This window comes from Microtus oregoni, unplaced genomic scaffold, assembly GCF_018167655.1.
Source record: "Microtus oregoni isolate MIOR12 unplaced genomic scaffold, Mior012 000027F_ref0000203, whole genome shotgun sequence".
NCBI classification, from domain to species: Eukaryota; Metazoa; Chordata; class Mammalia; order Rodentia; family Cricetidae; genus Microtus; species Microtus oregoni.
This window is the reverse complement of record NW_024543086.1, coordinates 18,848,451-18,869,142: the sequence shown is the minus strand read 5'-3', so window position 1 is coordinate 18,869,142 and position 20,692 is coordinate 18,848,451. Positions and strand designations below refer to the sequence as shown.

General features: G+C 48.3%; 1 protein-coding gene across 3 annotated transcripts in view; it reads left to right on the top strand.

Annotated features, from left to right (window-relative positions):
* The window catches only part of Unkl (unk like zinc finger), a 41,668-nt gene that overhangs the window by 7,556 nt on the left and 13,420 nt on the right, over positions 1–20,692 (top strand). For all 3 annotated transcript variants that reach the window (XM_041676008.1, XM_041676007.1, XM_041676009.1), the window contains exons 3-9: positions 4,718–4,894; positions 5,782–5,915; positions 9,646–9,781; positions 11,164–11,281; positions 12,595–12,679; positions 13,835–13,917; positions 15,770–15,829. In XM_041676008.1, coding sequence (XP_041531942.1) covers positions 4,718–4,894; positions 5,782–5,915; positions 9,646–9,781; positions 11,164–11,281; positions 12,595–12,679; positions 13,835–13,917; positions 15,770–15,829 — 793 coding nt within the window. The remainder of the gene's footprint in view (positions 1–4,717; positions 4,895–5,781; positions 5,916–9,645; positions 9,782–11,163; positions 11,282–12,594; positions 12,680–13,834; positions 13,918–15,769; positions 15,830–20,692) is intronic.

Sequence of the window (20,692 nt, the reverse complement as noted above, 5' to 3'; positions counted from 1 at the left end):
AATTCATGTCTGTGCACATCCAGCATGGGTGCTCCTGGGGCTGCAAGCACAGTAAGTCAGTCTGTCTATATCCATCCATCCATTCATTTATCTTCTTATTATGTGGCTTTGGCCAACTTCAGACCCACAGGATCTCCTATCTCTGCCTCCCAAGTGCTTGAATTAAAGTCATGTGTAACCACACCCAGGACCTCTCTTTTGAGGTAGTTTCTGGGGTGGAAAAAGAGACTAGCTCACAGGATAGAAGCTTCCGTTCTTACCTGAGACCAGGTGCGGTACCTCTTAGCATGAAGTATGCCTTCCTGAACTCTAGGATGCAAAGACCTTTCTGGGGAACCAGGAATGTGTACCGTACCTATGGTTGTTTGGATGGAGAAGGTTCAGGTAGCCCCCACTGTGTGCCAACTGACTGTTGTTGACTTAGAGTCTGTCCCTAGTGATGTAGTTGGCTAAAGACTTCAGTTTGTCCTATTTATACAAAAAAAAAATTGAATTCATTAATTTGATGCAACTCTTCTGAGAGTTTGGTTTAGTTAGTTTAGTTAGGCGTGGTTTTGTTGTTAAAACAGGTTTTCACTCGGGAATACAAGGTGGGATTGACCTTTTGGCAGTCCTCCTGCCGCAGCCTCCATGTTGCTGGAATTACAGACAAGAGCCTCCACATCCTGCTTCTTTCCCTTTTCTGAGCAGCAGGCCTCATTTTGCTACTTGGCTCACGGGGCAGTCTCTCTCCCATCTAAAGATACTTGGGGCATCTGGGAACAGATATTGCCTAGGTGGACTTCAGGATATAAGGGGGCTCCTTTTTCATTGTGGATCCTTATGGAAGTTTTATCTTAGTCGGTGTTCTGTTGCTATGAAGAGACACCATGACCACAGCACCTCTTCCCAAAGAAAGCATTTATCTCTGACTGGCTTACAGTTCCAGAGGTTTAGTCTCATTATCATCACGGCGGGAAGCGTGGTGGCAGGCAAGTAGACATGGTGCTGGAGGTGTAGCTGAGAGTTCTGCATCTGGATCCACAGGCAGCATGAAGAGAGACACTGGGCCTGCTTTCAGCTTTTGAAACCTCAAAGCTTACTCTCAGTGACACACTTCCTCCAGCAAGGTCACACCTCTTAAATCCCTTTCAGCTAGTGCCAGTCCCTGATGAGCACACATTCAAATATATGAGCCTATGGCGGCCATTCTCAGTTCCATTTCTTCCCCCTTTTTTTATTTTTGAGACAGGGTTTCTCTGTAGCCCTGGCTATTCTGGAACTGGCTCTCTAGACCAAGCTGGCCTCAAACTCAGAGATCTTCCTGCCTCTGCCTTTCACATATGGTGCTCCAGCTATCTGGGCTGCTCATGCCTTCCATTCATGGCAGAAGTTTGCACAGTTGCAGCTCACACTCACCCTCCAGGGAGTTCAGTTTTTACTTAAACCCTAGGCCCTACAACTTTTTACCTTTATTTATTTTTTGAGACAGGATCTCACTATGTATTTTGTTTTGTAGACTAGGCTGGCCTTGAACTCACAGCGATATGCCTTCCTCTAGGTCCCTGATGCTGGGTTAAAGGTGTACACCATCAGGCCTGATCCCCCATGAGTTTTATATGAAACACTGTGTAAGGGTCTTTCCACAGAGACATCGCAGGTAAGAACTATGTGACACATGCCACCGCCATCAAGACACATGACAGACTGCTGTAAGTCTTAGAAGTGGAAGCTCGAGCTGTGCAGTGGTGCACGTTCCTTTAATCCCAGCACTCAGGAGGCAGAGACAGGTGGATCTCTGCGAGTCTCTGAGTTCAAGGCCAGCCTGGTCTACAAAGCGAGTTCTAGGCCAGCCAGGGCTGTTACACGAGAAACCCTGTCTCAAAAAATTAAACGGATTAAAAACAAGCATGTCATCATCAAGGTATTTTATTTATATTTGATCTGAGGTCAGGCTTTGAGGCCACAGAGTAGTGGGCAGTGACTGCCTGGCCAAGCAGAAAAGTGTGAGGCAGTGGAAACGCAGCTGTTCTGTGGAGAGATCTCAGGCTGGGCTCTGGTTGCCATGGCAATGGTCCTGGAGCAGAGAAGCAAGGTGCCCCTCAGCACAAGTCAGAGCAAACCCCATGGGAACGGACATAAATTTCAGTGTGAAATTGAGGGAGTGGATAAGGGTTGGTGAGTTGCCGCTGCAGTGTAGGGACCTCTCTCCCTACCCCTCTGGAGTGATGTTTTTCTGTGTCCCACCATTTTCTCTAATTGGATGGCAGTTAGAATGAGATGAACACTGGAACGGGCACATCCCTGGTCACTACAAGGTAGATGTGGGCTGTAAATGGAGGTGAGGCCCATTTCATCCTGCGTAAGGACGTGTTTGTAGTGTTGTCATCATCTCTCTCACACACCCTGCAGTCTGAGGCCTCTTTGCTCTGTTCCCGTTTCTCTGGTTTATGACTCTTCTGGGTGCAGATAGCCACGTGCCTGCTGTGTGATTGTGACATTACATTGCTCTATCTTCGGTTTTGTCCCAGGTTCTGCCTTGGCTCTTCCTGACCCCTTTCCCTTTTTGGGGTCCTTGAAAACAACAGGATGTGGACTCAGAAGTCACCCTTAACCTTCTCTGATAATAACTTGTCAGAAAGATAGCATGACTTGTGTGTATGACAAGAAAGCACATTTAAGGATTTTATTTAAGCTGGGTGGTGGTGGTGCACGCCTTTAACCCCAGCACTCGGGAGGCAGAGGCAGGCAGGTATCTGTGAGTTCGAGACTAGCCTGGTCTTCAGAGAGAGTTCCAAGACAGCCAAGGATACATTGAGAAAACCCTGTCTTGAAAACCAAAACAAAAATTTATTCAGGGCTGAAAGTAGTGGCACACACTTTAATCCCAGCATTCAGGAGGCAGAACCAGGTAGATCTCTGGGATTGAGGCCAGCCTGGTCTAATAGGGGTTTTGAGCCTGCCAGATCTATGTAGTGAGATCCAGAACTGATGGAATGGCTTAGATAAAGGTAACGGCCACCAAATAACATCATGAGTTAAGTCCTGGAAAGAACAGACTTCTGGGGTTGTTGGACCAACACGTAGACAAAAATAGTGTATTTAAACATTTCTTAGAAAAAATAGTAAAGGTTAGGTATGTCATCCACTGTAGTTCTGGCACTTGAGATGTAGAGATTGGAGAATTAGGAGTTCAGGGACATCCTAGGGTACATAGCAAGTTTAAGACCAGCCTGGCATACATAAGACCTGTCTCAAAATACAAACTTGACAGGATAGTTTACCTCTCAGTTTGAGAGAACTGATGGGCACAGCTTTGGCAGTTGCTTGCTTCCTTTGTGACTTCAAAACGGAGAAGATACCACTCTGTCATTCCAGACTTTTTGTGTGATGGTCTGTGCTTTAATGCTTATTTATAATAAAATTCATTCTTTTCTTGGGGAGATATTTTTATTTTAAACTTTATTTACTACATTAACTAAAAGTCTGTAGTTAGTGATAGAGCACTTGCCTAGCGTGCACGCGGTCCCAGGTTCAATTCCCAGAACTTCCAGGAAACAAAAGTAAACTGTTGACTGAACACTACTTTAAAAAGTAAATAAAATAAAATCAGTTAAAAGGCCGTGACTGTGGAGCTCATTGCCTCGTGTGCACGAAGCCCTGGGTTCAACCCCAAGCACCACATAAACTGGGCGTGGCAGTAACCTTAGCACTGGGGATGGAGTGGAGGGAGACCAGAGAAGTAAGGCCGTTGGTTATGTAGGCCTGTAACGTTCTCATCAGTCAAAAGCCTCTGTCTTTATGTGGTCTATTAATTTTGGCATAGTAATTAGTGATAATAAGGATAATGTCTTAGTTTGCTTTTTTCTTTTTGTGCTAAAACATTCTGACCCAAAGAAGTTTGGGGAGGAAAGGGCTTAATTGGCTCACACTCCACATCACAGTCCGTCACTGAGGGAACTTGAGGCAGAAACGGAAGCAGACGCCTCTGCGAATAGTCTCACTGGCTTGCTCACTTTGCTTTCTTCTTTCTTTTTTGTTATTTCGAGACAGGGTTTCTCTGTGTAGCTCTGACTGTCCTGGAACTCTCTCTGTAGACCAGTCTGGCCTTGAACTCACAGAGATCACCTGCCTCTGCCTCCCCAGTGCTGGGATTAAGAGGTGTGTGCTGAGCCGGGCGGTGGTGGCGCACACCTTTAATCCCAGCACTTGGGAGGCAGAGGCAGGCGGATCTCTGTGAGTTCGAAACCAGCCTGGTCTACAAGAGCTAGTTCCAGGACAGGCTCCAAAACCACAGAGAAACCCTGTCTCGAAAAACCAAAAAAAAAAAGAGGTGTGTGCTGTCACCACCCAGCTCAGTTTGTTTTCTTGTACAAACTGGGATCACCTGCCCAGCGTTGGAACCTCCCACATCAACTATCAATCAAGAAAATGCCTCACAGGTTTGCGAAAGGTCGGTCTGATGGAGGCATTTTCTTGGCTGAGGTTCCCTGGTCCCGTATGTCTCTGGCTTGTGTCAAGTTGACAGAAAATTGACCAGCACCAGTAGCAATACATGGTAAAATAAGGAGGGGTCTACGCCATAGGGTAGAGGACAGGTACTCATTCGGTAAGAGCAGGCCTTGGTGTGCAGGAATAGAGAAGCAGCTGCTCCAGGTCCAGCGGGAGGCCGGTGGACCACAGGGTCAGCTCTAAGTCTACAAGGACTAGTCAGTGTGTTCACCCCTCTGCTTCCCAGATGCCCCTACCTGCATCGAACAACTGGGGACACTGAGCGCAAGTACCACCTGCGCTACTACAAGACAGGCACATGTATCCATGAAACAGATGCACGGGGCCACTGTGTGAAGAATGGCCTGCACTGTGCCTTCGCACATGGGCCCCTGGACCTGCGGCCACCTGTGTGTGATATCAGGTGAGTAGGGTGTCTTCCTCGGGACCAGCTTCCTCCCTTGCTGCTTCTGGCATCTTTGCTTCAAAGCATCTCTTTCTGAGCCCCAGTTTGGGGATAGGATCTCCTGTGTATGCCACACTGGCCTCAAACTGTCCTCCTATCATTCCTCGAGTGCTAAGATTACAGAGTTTGCCATTGTTACAGTTTATGGTGGCTAAGGGTCAAACCCAGGGTTTCATGCATGCCATGCAAGCACTCTATCCACGGAGGCCTGTCCCTGGCTGCCCCAATCTGTTCTCACTGTTTCCTTGTGTATTGTGAGCCACAATTAGGGACAGTGGTTTAATACTTTCCGTCTAGACGGATGAACACCATGTGTGCCTAGCTGCTGTGGAAAGTATATCCTATCTGAGCTCACGCCTATAATGTCCTAACACTTGGGAGACTGAGTCAGGCTCAGGCTGCCACAAGTTCAAGCCCTGTCTGCAATATAGGGCAACAGTAAATACCAGGGTGTTCTGGGCTACAGCAGAGCGAGTCCCTCTACTCCTCAAATGCATTTAATCCCAGCACTCAGGAGGCCGAGGCAGGCAGATCTCTTTAAGTTTCGGAACAGCCTGGTCTACCTAGCAAGTTCTAGGAGTGCCAGGATTACATTGACCCTGTCTGAAATAGAAGGAGTGGGGACATATCCTTTGTAAATGAACCAGCTCTAAAATTGCAATTTGAGATAGAACTGGTGTCCTAAGACTGCTCCTGTGTTTGCTGCCACTGTAGTCTGGCCCTTAACGTCCAGGTAGTGCCAGTGAAGTGACAGTCAAGTGACTTCGGAGTCATTGATTCTGCTGACTTTCCCCACCTCTAGGGACATTCAGGCTGTAACTGCTATGCTATGCTATTGGTTACAGGGAGCTTCAGGCTCAGGAAGCCCTGCAGAATGGCCAACTCAGCAGTGGGGATGGTGTACCTGATCTGCAGCCTGGAGTCTTGGCCAGCCAGGCCATGATCGAGAAGATCCTGGGTGAGGATCCTCGGTGGCAAGGTAAGGGGAGAGCTGTGACCTTTCACTTGGTACATAACCTGCAGGAGGATCGAATGGAAAATCAGGTTCCTCAGTCCACTGCTAGCCATCAGCCATTTAGGAAACAGATGGCCAAAGGGGATTTGAACCCAGCCATCTGGTCCCCGACTGTGCTGGCCCGTCATACCACCTGGCGTCTTTGTGGGTGGTGCTGGTTGGCTGTGGGGTTGAGGGAAGTGTTCAGGGACCACAGTAACTTCCAGGCAGTGTGTTCCAGCACATTGCTAGCTGTTGTCTGCTCTTAACCTACCCATTAAAGTCGGGTGCACTTGCCTAAACCTGGGTTTCTGTATGTCTGGAGCTTAAATCAGATGTTTGTCTGTCCTTGTCCCTTGGAGCTGTGAAATCCATATTCCCTGCAGGCTCCATGAACGATAGTCGTGAAGAGTAAAAGTCTAGTTTTGTGGTAAAAGATAAAAAAAGATAAAAGGCATAAAAATCAGCCTTTTAGGAGCTTGGGGGATGGGAGGAAAGTGTTTGCTGTATAAGTGTTGGGATCTGAGTCTGATGCCCAGGATCCCTTAGAAAGCCTGAGAGCTGCAGTGCAGGCCTTCAGGCCAAGCCCCGGGGAGTTGGAGGCAGGAGGATCTTAAAGGCTTGTTACCCAGCCAGTTCAGCCAGTTGGTAAGCTCTGGGTTCCAAACAGTAAGTTGAGAGCACTGCTGCTATTGCAGAGGACCAGAGTGTTTCCCAGCATCCACATGGCTGCTCACAACAGCCTGTAACTCCAGTTCCAGGGGCCTCCATGGGCACCAGGCACACACATGGTACACAGACACACATGCAGACAAACACTCCTACACATGAAGTAGTGCTGAGGTGGGAGTGCTAAAGGAAGACACTTGACTCAGCCTCTGGCTCCACGCGTGCTCTCAAGGACGTGTACCCACACACAAAGAAATTCCATGGTAAGGGCTGGTCGTGTGTTACCCATGGTCTATGAAGGTTTTTCTGTTTGTTGTTGTTCTGGTTTGGTTTGGTTTGGTTTGGTTTTGGTTTCTCAAGACAGGGTTTCTTGTGTAACCTTGGCTGTCCTGGAACTTGCTCTATACATCAGGCTGACCTTGAACCCACAGAGATCCTGCTTCTGCCTCCAGAGTGCTGGGATCAAAGACCTCTGTCAGCATACATGGTTATTGTTTTTTAAGATTTGTTTTTATTATTTTCTTAATTATGCATATCTGTGGGGGGGTATGTCCAGTCTGTGATGTTTTGGGAAATATATTCAGTCTTGATGCACCCCCTCCGACTTGGTCTGCCTAGGGCTTTCTAGTTTGTAATTAGTGCATTCAAACTGTAGCTAGTCCAGCTGTGGATTGTCTTCCTGCAGTCTTTTCTTCCCTCGTGTATAAAGTGAGTTGGGCTAGGGGCCAGAGGCTGGGATAAATTAATAGCATGACTGTGGAGCTGTTTCTGACTCCATGTCCACTTCTTACTGTGGTTCTCCCGCTATGCTGGCTGGCAGCACTGAGATTCACACTGCGCTCTCTTCGTGCCCCACCTGGCTCAGTGCTGACAAGCTATGGCCTGTTACTACATTGGAGAGGAGAGGGGACACTGCCTGCCCAGTCTCTGTTGCAGAGGGAGACTCCAGTGGCCTGTCCCAGAGTCGGGGACAGAGTGTGATGTTCAGCTAGAGGATGGTGTGGCAGCAGCTTCATGTTTGGCTTTGTTTTTAGCTCCTTTCTGCTCTATTCAGCAGCCTCCCTGTTGGCAGGGTATGTTCTCCGCCAAGTGGGCATCTGATCCAGTGTCACAGGTGGGAGGCGAGAACCCCCTGTCTCTGTTAGACTTAGCTGAGGACTTAGCTGAGCAAGAAGGAAAGAAAGGAGGTGATTTTTCTGGAATGAAAGGTGTGTACTACCCTAGTCAGCCTCAAAGTTAACTTTTGTTTTGAGACAGGGTTTTTCTGAGTAGCCCTGGCTGTCCTGGAACTAACTCTATAGACCATACTGGCCTCGAACTCAAAGATCCAACTGCCTCTACCTCCCAGGTGCTGGAATTTAGGGCAAGTGCCACCACCACCCAGCATGAAGTTAAATCATTTTTAAACTGAACGCTGATGATACACACTTTGTGAGTCCAGCACTCAGGAGGCTGATGAAGGACGATTATGAACTGAATCCCCACCTAGGCTACATAGCAAGAGTGTTTCATAGATTTAACATAGATATTGAGCTGGGCTTGGCTGGTATATACCTGTAATCTTACCACTTGGGAGTCTGGGTCTGAGCAAGATTGCAAAATCTAGGCCAACTTGATCAATTAATGGGATCCTGTCTCAAAATAGAAAGTAAAAAGAGAGTTGAGTTTGTGTAACTCTGTATAAGATCACTTGCCTGGGCTCGGTCCTAGGTTCACTCCCAGCACCTCCCTAACAAAAGATCCAAGGTTTAATCTCCAGCACAATCCAAGGGAGCATGGTGGCTAACATCTCTGATCCCAGCACCAGGGAGACAGACATGGGAGGTTGAAGCCAGCCTGGATTACATGTAATGTGTTTGTTTTGTTTTGTTTTAAAATGTTAAGCGTTTTTGAAAGTAGAAATTTCTTCTCCTCCATCATCATCATTAGAGGTGGGGGTGGCATCCAAATGCTGTGGTCTTGGGTAGCGGTCAGAGGATGACTTGTGGGGATCAGTTCTCCCCTTCCACTGTGGGTTCCAGAATCTGTGTTCAGGTGACCGAGTTTATGCAGATAGCTGAGCTATCTTGCTGGCCTAAGAGTACTGTGTTCACAGCAGACTGAGGAGGAAACCCAGGCCTGTGCTCCTGTGCACCCCAGCCTTACCAACAGCATCCACAGTAGAGCCAGATAGCAGGTGCCTCGGGTAGACCTACACTGGCCCGTTGTCACCCAAGCCTGTCAAGATTAGGGTTACATCTCGGAAAGTTGACTGTTGCCTAAGGTGATAGAAGTAGTTCAAGAAAGAGAAGACATTCCTGAGAATGGGAGTGGGTCAGTGAGCTGGGGACAAGCATTTTCTCAGAAAAGCTTTCTGTTGTTGGCTTGTGGGGGCGGGGGTAGGCATGTGCGTGCCTGTGAATATGTGTTTGTGGGCAGATGCTGTGTGTCTGGTTATATGCAGAAGCCCGAGGTTCACATCAGCCCTCATCCTCTGTCACTCTCTCTTCTTATTCATTGACACAAGGTCTTTGAGTTGTACCCACAGCTCACTGGGTCTGCATTCTGAGTGATGGAATTATAGGCAGATTCTCATGCCTGTGTGGGATTTACATAAATTCTGGGATCTGGAGTTGATCCTCATGGTTGCACAGCAAGTGCTTAAGACCACTAACCATGTCCTCAGCCTGTCAGTGACTTTAATATGGTCACACAAGTGTGATCGTCACTTCACTGCCATTTCAGTTCTTTTCCTTTTTGAGAGAGGGCTTCATTTCACTAAGACTGGCCTTGATCCCTGTCTTCTGGTGACCTTCCATCTCTGGGTTTCCCTACTGTGTACATATTATGTATGTTGGTCATACTTATAGCCTTGTACCTGGCATCTCCTACTGTGTATAGTGTCTTTGGGGGCAATCCATAGTAAGTCCATCAGGGCTGGTCCTTCCTGACAGGTGAGCTGTGTTTGATTATCTACTCAGTGGTGATGGATGTATCTGGACTTTAAACTGCTATGCCTGATGTAACTGAGCACTCAAGGCCAGGTTTTCTTGCATCTGTTTTACAGACAGTAACTTCGTATTGGGCAGCTATAAGACAGAGCAGTGCCCAAAGCCACCACGCCTATGTCGCCAGGGCTACGCCTGTCCACACTACCACAACAGCAGAGACCGCCGTCGGAACCCCAGGAGGTTCCAGTACAGGTGGGTTCAGGGATCACAGACAGGAGGACCCTGCTCTGGCTCTAGAATATCCATCTTCACTGTAGCCACTGGCCTGATTGCTCTGCAGCTCCTGCTGCCTCTGTTCATCTGACAGAGGCAGGGTCATGAGGCTTCTTTACTTTTTTCCTGTGACTCTTGCACCCCATGCTGGGGAGGAGGAGCATTTTCCATACTGTTGTCATAGAGATGTCCACTTTTTGAGTTCTCCCTTTGAGGATTCCTGCTCAGCAAAGCTGTCAGCCCATAGGCAAGAAAGCTGTCTTAAAGGGGCTAGGCTTGTGCTGGGCAGTGGTGGCGCACGCCTTTAATCCCAGCACTTGGGAGGCAGAGGCAAGCGGATCTCTGTGAGTTCGAGGACAATCTGGTGTACGTGAGCTAGTTCCAGGACAGACTGCATTCAGGCACAGTGGTTCCCACATGATCTGCCCACTGATAGCCCTCAAGGGGTAGGGAACACAGCTGGGACACCCCCCTGCAGCCTGTGTATTTCCACTGGCACTTCTGGTAATAATGCATCACCCCTGCACAATGTAATGCACCACCCCTGCACCTCTGCAATGTCAGGGCTGCGTCCTGCCCTGCAGGCACTGCACATTTGGCTTTCCTGGGATGTGAGACAGAGTTCACCTTCTAGGCTGATATAGCAGGGCACTGAGTCTGGAGATGGAGAACTCTGGGGGATGCTCAACTTCTTGCCCTTCTGATTCTCACCTGCATCTGGGTTGGGGTCCCAGCAGGCTGGTGGTCCCCCATTTTCCAAAGCATTATCCACTCTGCCTCTAGCCGCCCCTGTCTGTATTGCTGGCCTCCCTTTGGGTTTGCAGTCAGCACTCCCGGTGGCCCATGCCTCAGTCCCCACAGGCTCCTTTTTCAGCCTGCACCTTTTCTTTGCAGAGGGCCAACCTCTCCTCTTTGTAATCATAATCCCATGACCCTTTGAGTGCCCAGAAACACATGTTCTGATAGATGAAGATGGTGAATTTGTGACTTCACTGCTTTCTGAATAGCTTCAGGGTCAAGGGACCTGAGTAACAAACCAGGAATAATACAGATTAGTGGTTGTGTGCCACTACTGTAGGCTTTTAAAAGCCCCAGACGTGGGAATTCTGACTATAAACCCCAAATGAGTGGTCATGAACTGACGGAAAGTGTGGGGAATGTGGGTCACTTAAGCTTCAAGTCTCAGATTCTGCTTTGCTGCAGAAGGCAGAGCCCTGTACCAACACCCGCTGTGGGTCCCTGCACCCACTGTTTCTCATCCCTTCACCCGGGCAGCCCTGACTCAGATGGGGAGTGCGGGGTAGCACGATCACTGTTGAGAGCCAGGTTCTGAGCACACCGGTGCATTCTTCCTACTCTAGGTCTACACCTTGCCCTAGTGTGAAACATGGTGATGAGTGGGGCGAGCCCTCACGGTGTGAGGGTGGGGACAGCTGTCAGTACTGCCATTCCCGCACGGAGCAACAATTCCATCCTGAGGTAGGCATTGGGCAGGTGGGGGTGGGGCAGCTCAACAGGGCTTGCTGTGTGTGGAACCCTCACTGGAAGGGCACTTAGGACTCAGAAACACTACTCAGTGCACACTGTTGGATTACATTGAGAGGTACTAAATCAGCGTAGGAGGAGTTGGGGAATGGGGTCGGGAGGAGCCATGAGGAACGACACTCAGGGAGTGAGGACAGCACTTCCCTCTCCTAGAACAAGGGGTCTGAACAGGGAGGGACAGTTTTACTAGAGGGTTCCACTCACCCCCCTGGTCATGGCTGCTCTATTGCCAGTGCCTATTGGGGTCCAGCTGATCTTATGTGGCCCACAGCTCCACCCTGCGTGCCATGTGAGATGAACCGCCTAGCCCTGGCTCTCACTAGTGAGGGTTTTCCAGGGGTTCAAAGGTTACCACCAGGACAGTCAGGACTGCTTATCCCATGGAATGGTCTAGATAGGTATTTGGCCCTGCCTTATGAGTTCACCTTGACTACTCAATCTCCAAGCAGAACACACTTATATTTAAGTTAAAATGAAGCAAAAGGACTGTCTTTGGAGCCCTGAGACTCCAGGGAGCCGGGGCTAGGCTGGAGAACCTGAAGGAAATGGTTCTCTATGTAGGCTTAAGTCTGTTAGTGCAGGGGGTGCTGTCATCATGACCTTTCCTGAGCCTCTGGAATGGATGGTATGGTTTTGGTATTTGGGCAAATGTTGCCCCTTGGGGTAAAGTTCCTGGCGCCGAGGCTTGTCTGCCCTTTCCCAGGTCGCCATGGTGAGTTGTCTAGTCACAAGGTTGAGCAGGCATTGCTTGAGCTTCTGCTGTATCTTAGAGTTAGACACCTCTTCCAGCGATATCAAGTAGAAGAGTGCCTTTGCATGGAGGTCTGATTGACAGGTTTGGCCCTGGCCAGTGTCTTGGGAGGAGGAGGGTGTTCAGGACCACGGGCATCTAGGGGCAAACAGTGTGGTGGCTACCTTCCATCACTGGAAAGAAAAGGTTTGTGCAGCTCGAAGTTCTGGAGGTTCCCATCTATGATTACATGGTCCCATAGCTTTGGGCCTGCCCTGCCCCCACGAGAGCATGCCTTATTCTAGGGACTGCCCACTAGGCCCTGACTTGTCCAGGTTTCACCATCTTCTAGTCCTGAGAACCAGGCCTTCCGTGAACTCTTGGAGACTCTGCATATCCGTTCTGCAGCTGGATGAGCCCACACAGTCTGATTGCTGGTGTGTTCTGAGCAACCAGCTGTGCTCTTCTCACAGGAACCCAGATGAATAAGCGTTCATCTTTTTGTCTTATTTCCTAGATCTACAAATCTACAAAATGCAACGATATGCGCCAGACTGGCTACTGCCCTCGGGGCCCTTTCTGTGCCTTTGCACACGTAGAGAGTAAGTAGACAACCTTCAGTTTCCCAGGGCCACCCCAGCCACCATGTGGCCACATACCTTACTCAGCAGCTCCACAGAATCTCATCCAAAGCCAGCTTTGAGTGGTGGCTCAGCACTGGGAACTGGCCACATCTATACATAAGGTCATGCTCATTTAGATGGCTGGGGTGGGGCTCACGCTACATGGCTGGACCTGCTTTGCCCTTTACATCAGGGACAGGCCAGATTACTGGGCTCCACATACCTCAGGGAGATCCAGATCTGCTTGTCATTCATCTGCTCACCTACACCTTCCCTGAACTGCTGTTCTAGTGGGACTGAGTGGCAGTGACTCTGAAGTCAGTGTCTGTCCGTGTAGCTGGAGGAGATTCGGAGGTCTCTTAATTAGGCTTGACTTGCTGCCCCAGAGCCTAGTAGTCAGTAGTTGTCAGTAGGCTCATAGTAGATGCTCTAAAGCTGTCCCCTGCTCTGGAGTGTGGGTTCTGGTGTTTATAAAATAGTTACAAAGTGCAAACTTCACTTCCTATCTCAGTTGGGATGGCTGCTGCTCTGTTCACACTTCACATGTGATTTTCATATTAGAATTATTGAATCCAAATGGTACTGTTTGGGAGCTAGAGAGATGGGTCAGTGGTTAAGAGCAGGTACTGCTCTTGCAGGGAATGAGAGTTGAGTTCCCAGCACCCTCATCAGGAGGCCCACAACTACCAGTCTTGGGGTACCTGCACTCATATGCTCATACCCACACAGAGATGCATATTGTACACATACTTAATAATAGACTTTAAAAAATAGGATTATTTGTTTTTATGCATGTGTTTTGTTTGCATATGTTTACATGCACCACACGCGTGCCTGGTGCCCGCAAAAGCCAAAAGTGTTGCATTCCCTGGAACTGGAGTTACAAATGGTTGTGAACTACCATGTAGTTCTGGGAACTGAACCCAGGTCCTCTGCAAGAGCAGCAAATGCTCCTAACCATCGAGTATCTGCAGCTCCTAAAAAGAAATTAAAAAGGAAAGGTTAAATGACTCTGTGAGGGCTGGCCTGCCATCCAGGAAAGGGGAAGTGCCTATAAAACCAGCCTGTGCTCTCCATCTCTTCCGTGGGCCAGCTGTCAGTTCCTCAATGCCAGCTGTTCTTTCTTCTTGGTAGAAAGCCTGGGAATGGTGAATGACTGGAGCTGCCGTGACCTCAGTTCCAACAGCGCCTCGACTTACAGCAGCCAGCCTGGAAGTGTAAGTGGACATTGCTTGACTTAATCACACTGTTGGGGACAGAGATGAGATGACATTTGGCATTTGGGTGGTGTGGTTGGAGGCAGCCTACATTGTGGTACCTTCTAAAAGAGTCTAGAAAAATCATGACTCTATTCCTGCCAGGGCTGGAGCAAGACACACCCCTGGTATGCTGACTGGTGGGATCTTGCTTTAGCAGGCACCCGGTGCCTTGCCTTCCTCATCTTTGCCATCCCTTGGGCTGTTAGGTTCCTAGGCAGTTGGAGGTCATCAATAAATGGTATCTGATGTGGCATGCCCAGGTGTTGGATGAGGACATCATGTATCTGATGGCTATGATGAGAATGAATGGTCTCATCCTACTTAGAAACCACTTCCTGTCTGTGCCTGGGTCTGCCACTAGAGTAAATCCTGAGGAGGGCTCCCAGTGTGGGGACAGGCTTTTCAAAAGTGGACTGAAGCTAGTATTTGTTTCTAAAACTGTTTGAGTAACATTGAAATATTCCAGAACTTGCTGGTCGATGGTGGTACAGGCCTTTAATCCCAGCACTCAAGAAGCAGAGGCAGGTGGATCTCTTGAGTTTGAGGCCAGCCTGGTCTACAGAGTGAGTTCCAGGACAGCCAGGGCTACACAGAAAAGCCCTGTCTTGAAAAACAAAAACAAGAGGCTGGAGAGATGGCTCAGAGATTGAGAACACTGGTTGCTCTTCCAGAGGTCCTGAGTTCAATTTCCAGCAACCACATGGTAGTTCACAACCATCTATAATGAGATCTGGTGTCCTGGTATACAGGCATACATGCAGGTAGTAGAACACTGTATACATAATAAATAGATAAAATCTTTAAAGAAAAAACAAAAATTCTTGAATTTGTTGAACAGAGCCACTCTGCTTAGCTCGTGCACTTGTGTGTCACTTCACTCTCTTGCCGAGGCCACTTGTGTGGACCCTGGGTCTATTGACAGGCCCTGAGACTCAGGAAATGTCTGTTCGTGGTCTAGGTCTTAGTCACTATTGCTCTTTTGCCCCTTCTGCCTGAGGATGGTCCTTTGTGGACAGCGTCTGAGTCTGTCCTGGGTGCTGCAGGTATCCTCTGCTAGTGTAAATGTGTGGTGGTGGACCACTGGACCGAGATGCCTATGGAGGCAGCATCTCCGCATTCATTCCTGCTTTAGTGTCCGGAACGCTGCTGGCACTCTGTATACCCAGAACTCGCCACTTTTCCCTTGGGATTGTCACAAAACCCTCACAGGACCACCTTGAATGGCTGGAGCTATCCTCCCTCAAGGTACAGCTGGGTCTCCCTGGGGCAGTACTCACACTCCTGTGCTGTCAGCTTCGCTGCTATTTGGGTCAAACAGGAGACCAGGGTTCTTAGTTCTAGTCCCCAGCATAATGCCCTTGCATTTGACCTTCATATGAGGGCCTGTTTAGTGTGATGAATTCATGAGCCCATGCCCAGCCCTTTTTATTGAACAACTGTTTGGCTCTTGGTGCGTGTGTCACAGACTGTCAGTCCCAAGTGATCCAAGTGTGGAAGGGGCTTTGGTACCAATGGACAGGAGCCATGATAACAACTCGGTTTCTCGTGTCTTTGAGGACTTGTACTTTGTGATGTTTTGTTTTTGGGATTGTTTGTTAATTTTTGTTTTGAGGCAAGGTCTTATTATATAACCTAGGTTGGTCTCAAACTTATGATCTTCCTGCTCCAGCCTGCTTTGTGCTAGAATTAAAAGCCTGTGCCAACACATCAGCTCCAGCATTTTCTAAATTCTAAGCAAAGTGTGGGTCTGTGTGTTTTCAGAAGATATCTCCCCCTTGCCTTTCCAACCTGAGCAGCCCTTCTCTTGTAGGCCAAACGGAAAGACTCTCCCTCTGAAGGAAACCAGAAAACTAGTGAGGACAGCAAACAGGTACAGTTCTGGGCCGTGTGACTGCAGCTACAGAGTATGGCTTGTGTTCTGTAATTATCTTTTTTTTTTTTGGCTCATATTTGTGTGTCCTTTGTTTTGTTGCTAAAAAATATTTAAGATACAGCTGGGCGGTGGTGGTGCACACCTTTAATCGCAGCACTCGCAAGGCAGAGACAGGCGGATCTCTGTGAATTTGAGGCCAGCTTGGTCTACAGAGCTAGTTCCAGGACAGCCAGGGCTACACAGAGAAACCCTGTGTCAAGCCCTCTCCCCACCCCCAAAAAAGAAAAATTGTGTCCTTGAAAACAAAACTAAAGCCTTGTGGCATTTTTCTCTGGGGAAATCAGCAGCTACAGCCACTGTAGCAGTGTCTCAGGCACAGACTTAAGCAACAGCTCCATTTCCCAGTCCCGAGGTCGAGGTGGGGTCAGGCCCACACTTTGTGTGCTTTCTATGGCCTCACAGGATTATCTCTTGGTGCATGTCTCTGTCCTCATGTCTTACAGGGACACCATTTACCCCAGTCAGTGACCTTATCTTAACCTACCAAGTCTGTAGAGACAGGGTTTCTTTGGAGCCTAGCCTGTCCTGGAACTTGCCCTGTAGACCAGGCTGGCCTGAACTCTCAGAGATCCACCTGCCTCTGCCTCCCTAGTGCTGGGATTAAAGGTGTGTGCCACCACCGCCTGGCCTGTGGGAAAGTTTTTATCCTCCCCTGTTTTCTGCTCTCCTCATGGAGCCAGGGCAAGGAAAGGAGGATGAGGTGTTCCTGGGTCACAAGGACAGAGTATCAGTTGGGAAAGGGAAAGGGTTCTGGAAATTGGTGGTGATAGTGTTTTCCCAAGAGTGAATGTAATTAATGCCACAGAAGTATACACTGGGAGCCAGGTCTTGTGGTGCAGGCACATAAAATCCCAGCTACTTGAGAGGCTTGAGGCAAGAATATTTCTGTGAGTTCAAAAGCAGCATTGGCTTGGTAGTAAAATATTGTATTAAAGGTTAAAATAAAGGGCTGGGGATGTTGCTCAGTGATAGAATACTTACCTAGTGTTTTAGTCAGGGCTACTATGACCAAAGGCAAGTTGGGGAGGAAAGCATTTATTGGCTTACACTTATGTGTCACTGTTCATCATTGAAAGAAGTCAGAACAGGAACTCAAGCAAGGCAAGAACCTGGAGGCAGAGGCTGTGAGGGGTGCTGCTTACTGGCTTGCTCATCATGGTTTGCTTTACTGGCTTGCTCATCATGATTTGCTTTGCTTAGCTTGCTTTCTTACAGAACTCAGGACCACTAGCCCAGGGGTAGCCCCACCCACAATAGTCTGAACTCTCTCCTATCAATCATTAATTAAGAAAATGCCCAGGGCTAGAGAGATGGCTGCTCTTGCAGAGGATCTGGGTTCACTTTCTAGCATGCACATGGCAGCTCACAACTGTCTGTAATTCCAGTTCCAGGAAATCTAACAGACATACATTCAGGCAAAACACCAATGCACATAAAATAAAAGTAAATAATTTAAATAATAATAATAAAAATGTCATGTACCCAGCTCTTATGGAGGCATTTTATCAATTGAAATTTCCTCCTTTCAGATAACTCTAGCTTGTCAAGTTGACATAAAATTAGCCAGCACACCTAGTATGTGAGACCCTAGGTTCAGTCCCTAATACCACAAAGAAGTGTATGCTTAATACTGATTAAGGGCCAACCAGAAGGTTCAGTGGTAAAAGACGTTGCTACCATGCATACTGACCTGGGTTTGGTCCCTGAGACCCACAGGTAGGAGAGAACCAACTCCCGAGAGTTGTCCTTTGGAGTGCACACACATCTACATACACATACACACACACACATACATGTACACATACACACACACATACACATACACACACTCTCTCAATAACGTCAATAAAACCCAGAACAGTTAAATGATTACTGTTTTTTGTTTGTTTGTTTGTTTTTTTCGAGACAGGGTTTCTCTGTAACTTGGGAGCCTGTCCTAGAACTTGCTCTTATAGACCAGACTGGCCTCCAACTCACAGAGATCCACCTGCCTCTGCCTCCTAAGTGCTGGGATTAAAGGCGTGCACCACCACCGCCCAGCTTAAATGATTACTATTATCCTGTGTATATTTTAACAAAAAAGAGAAAGAAAAAAGGAAGGAGAGAGAAAAGCCAGGCAGACAAAGCTGGCCTTTAGAGGAGGAGTATCCCTTGGTGGTGTCTCTCTGACCCTAGCTGTGTCTGACTTTCTCATTGATGCAGACCCTTAGGTTGATCCGTTGTGGTTGTACATTTGTGACCGTTTTGACCTTGAATAGGAAGGACATGGATGGTGTTGCTGATTTTCAGAGTCAAGCAGTCTAGCAGTCTAGGATCCTTACATGGTTAAGAGGGGAGCATCCTCTGCTGTAGTGTGTACCACTCTGAGGCAGGACTGTTTCGGTACCTTGAAGACCGTGATACCACATGCACAGATGAGAGGCTGAGGTATGGTTGTCCCACCCTCAAACACAGCCGGGAAGGAAGAGGATGGCACCTCTGTGCCTCAGGCTGTCAGTTCCCAGATGGAGCACTGGTGTCCTGCTGTGTGGGCGTGAGATTACCTGCCTGAGCTCCCTCTGATCAGCTGTGCTGATGACTTGGCAGCCACATCATGCCATTTTACAAGTTCTCTGCATTCTTGCTCTCTGGTTTAAAGTCTAGGGAGGTTTTGTTTTAATTTTTAGTATTTTATTGTATGTGTATGGATGTTTCTGTCTGCGTGCATGTCTGTGTACCACGTGCACAGCTAGTGTCCACAGAAACCACCAGAGGCAGTTGGGTCCTTGAGAACTGGAGTTACAAATGGTTGTGAACTACGTGGGTGCTGGAAAGCAAACCTGTTCCTTTGGAAGAATACTTAACTGCTGAAGTATTAAAGTCCCAGAAGTGACAGCACAGGTTTCTCCTGGGATTCCAGGCAACAGGCCTTGAAGTCTCTTCTCTACTAAACCAGGACTCTGGGGGTGACATGCTCCCCATTATTTGGAAAGAGGTGCATGTGTTCTTGGTGGTATTGGACTTAGGTGAGCTCTGAAGTTTAAGGTAGGTAGATGGAAGTGGGCAGTAGTGATTATGATTCAGGATGCTGGCCTCAGTTGTGTCTGGGATGGACCTCAGCCTGACCAGCTCATGGCACCAGCTCAGCTCTGGGCTGGGCCCACTAATGAAGGGGTGGTGAAGGCAGACAGCACAGGTGTTGCAATTTTTAAAAATGTCGCAAAAAGAAGTCACACCATGCAACAAGGTTCACATGGGAGGTTTATTAGCAGAGTAGAGAGAAGGGGCAGAGATCGGTCCCTAGGGACAAGAGTGGTTAAAAAAAAAGGGGGGGGGCTGGAGAGATGGCTCAGCGGTTAAGAGCATTGCCTGCTCTTCCAAAGGTCCTGAGTTCAATTCCCGGCAACCACATGGTGGCTCACAACCATCTGTAATGAGGTCTGGTGCCCTCTTCTGGCCTGCAGGCATACATGTAGAAAGAATATTGTATACATAATAAATAAAAAAAAAAGAGTGGTAGAAGGGGGTGGAGAGAGAGAGAGTGAAAAGACACAGGACACTGACTTTCTTTTGTTCATTATGAAAAGGTGAGTTAGAAAGAGGTCACAGGTGAGGTGGGCATGAGAATGCTGTGTTCTTGAGACTGCTTCATGCTGACCTGGGGGCGTTACAATCTTTGAGGAACCTGGGAAAGCTGGGATGCTGGTACTGCTGTCTCCTGAGAGGGCAAGGAAAAGTGACAGGAAAGATCACCAGGGCTAAGTGGGAACAGGAGTTGAGTAAATGAAAGAAAGGGAGAACCGGTGTGTGCTGAGCAAGAGGAAGCTGACTTCTCCTTCTGACCCGCACGTGCAGCGAACAAATGGGACGTTTAGAGAGGGAGAGCAAACAGACTCGAGCAGGTTTTGAAAAAGAAAGTGGAGAATCCTTTCTCTGTTCCCCGACTGTCTGGCCCAAGGAATACTGAGGCCAGATTTATTTAAAAGGAGTGATCAGTATCAGTGGGTCTCAAAAGACATCCCAATGAGAGTGAAGAGGTGTAGGACACAGTTCCCAATGATGAGGCAGAGAAAGATAGAGAAAGATCCATAGGCCTGAGTACACTGGCATCCCAGGGACCAGGGAGGATCAAACTGAGTGGGCACAGCTGTTTCAATACATCGTCATGCAAGAAGAGGGACTAAAGGCTCTGAGCCCGAGAGAGGCAAAGTCCACCTTGTACCAGGACTTTAAGAAAAGCTAGAAGGTGAGGAGAAGACTGTGCTCGAGAAAGGAAGCCTCATATCCAGGGTGGATAACCCCACCAGAGATCCAGTTGTTGGTACTGAATGAAAAGCAAAGCTATCAGCGAATGAGAAAGCAAATTTGTTGAAGGTGGAAGAGAGCAGATCAGAAAGCAATATCTAAGGGATAATTGGGCCAGATCTTAACAGCAAAGGCAGATGAGTTTAGAAGCCCTTAAATTGGGCACTGAGTGCAAAAGCTGGAGGTATAGACTATGCCAAAGTTCCCATGAGTGAGGCAGATAAGTGAGACCCAAGGGCCTATAATTCCTAGTGTCCAGGAATTCAGAGAGGATTGATTTCAAGAAGGCACAGGCTGCCTCAGTGATTTGTCAAGCAGAGCAGGGGCTAAGGGCTCTGAGCCTAAAAGCCATGGTTCCCTGGCACCAGTGCTTAACGAGGCCAAAAGGTGAGAAGCCAAGCTTGAGAGATAAGTCCTCACTCTTGGGAAATGTTGAAGAAGAGGGGGCTCACCAGTCATGCTGGTGTTAGATGGAGGGGCCCAGTGATCCATTAGTTTCCATCCCCACTTCAACAT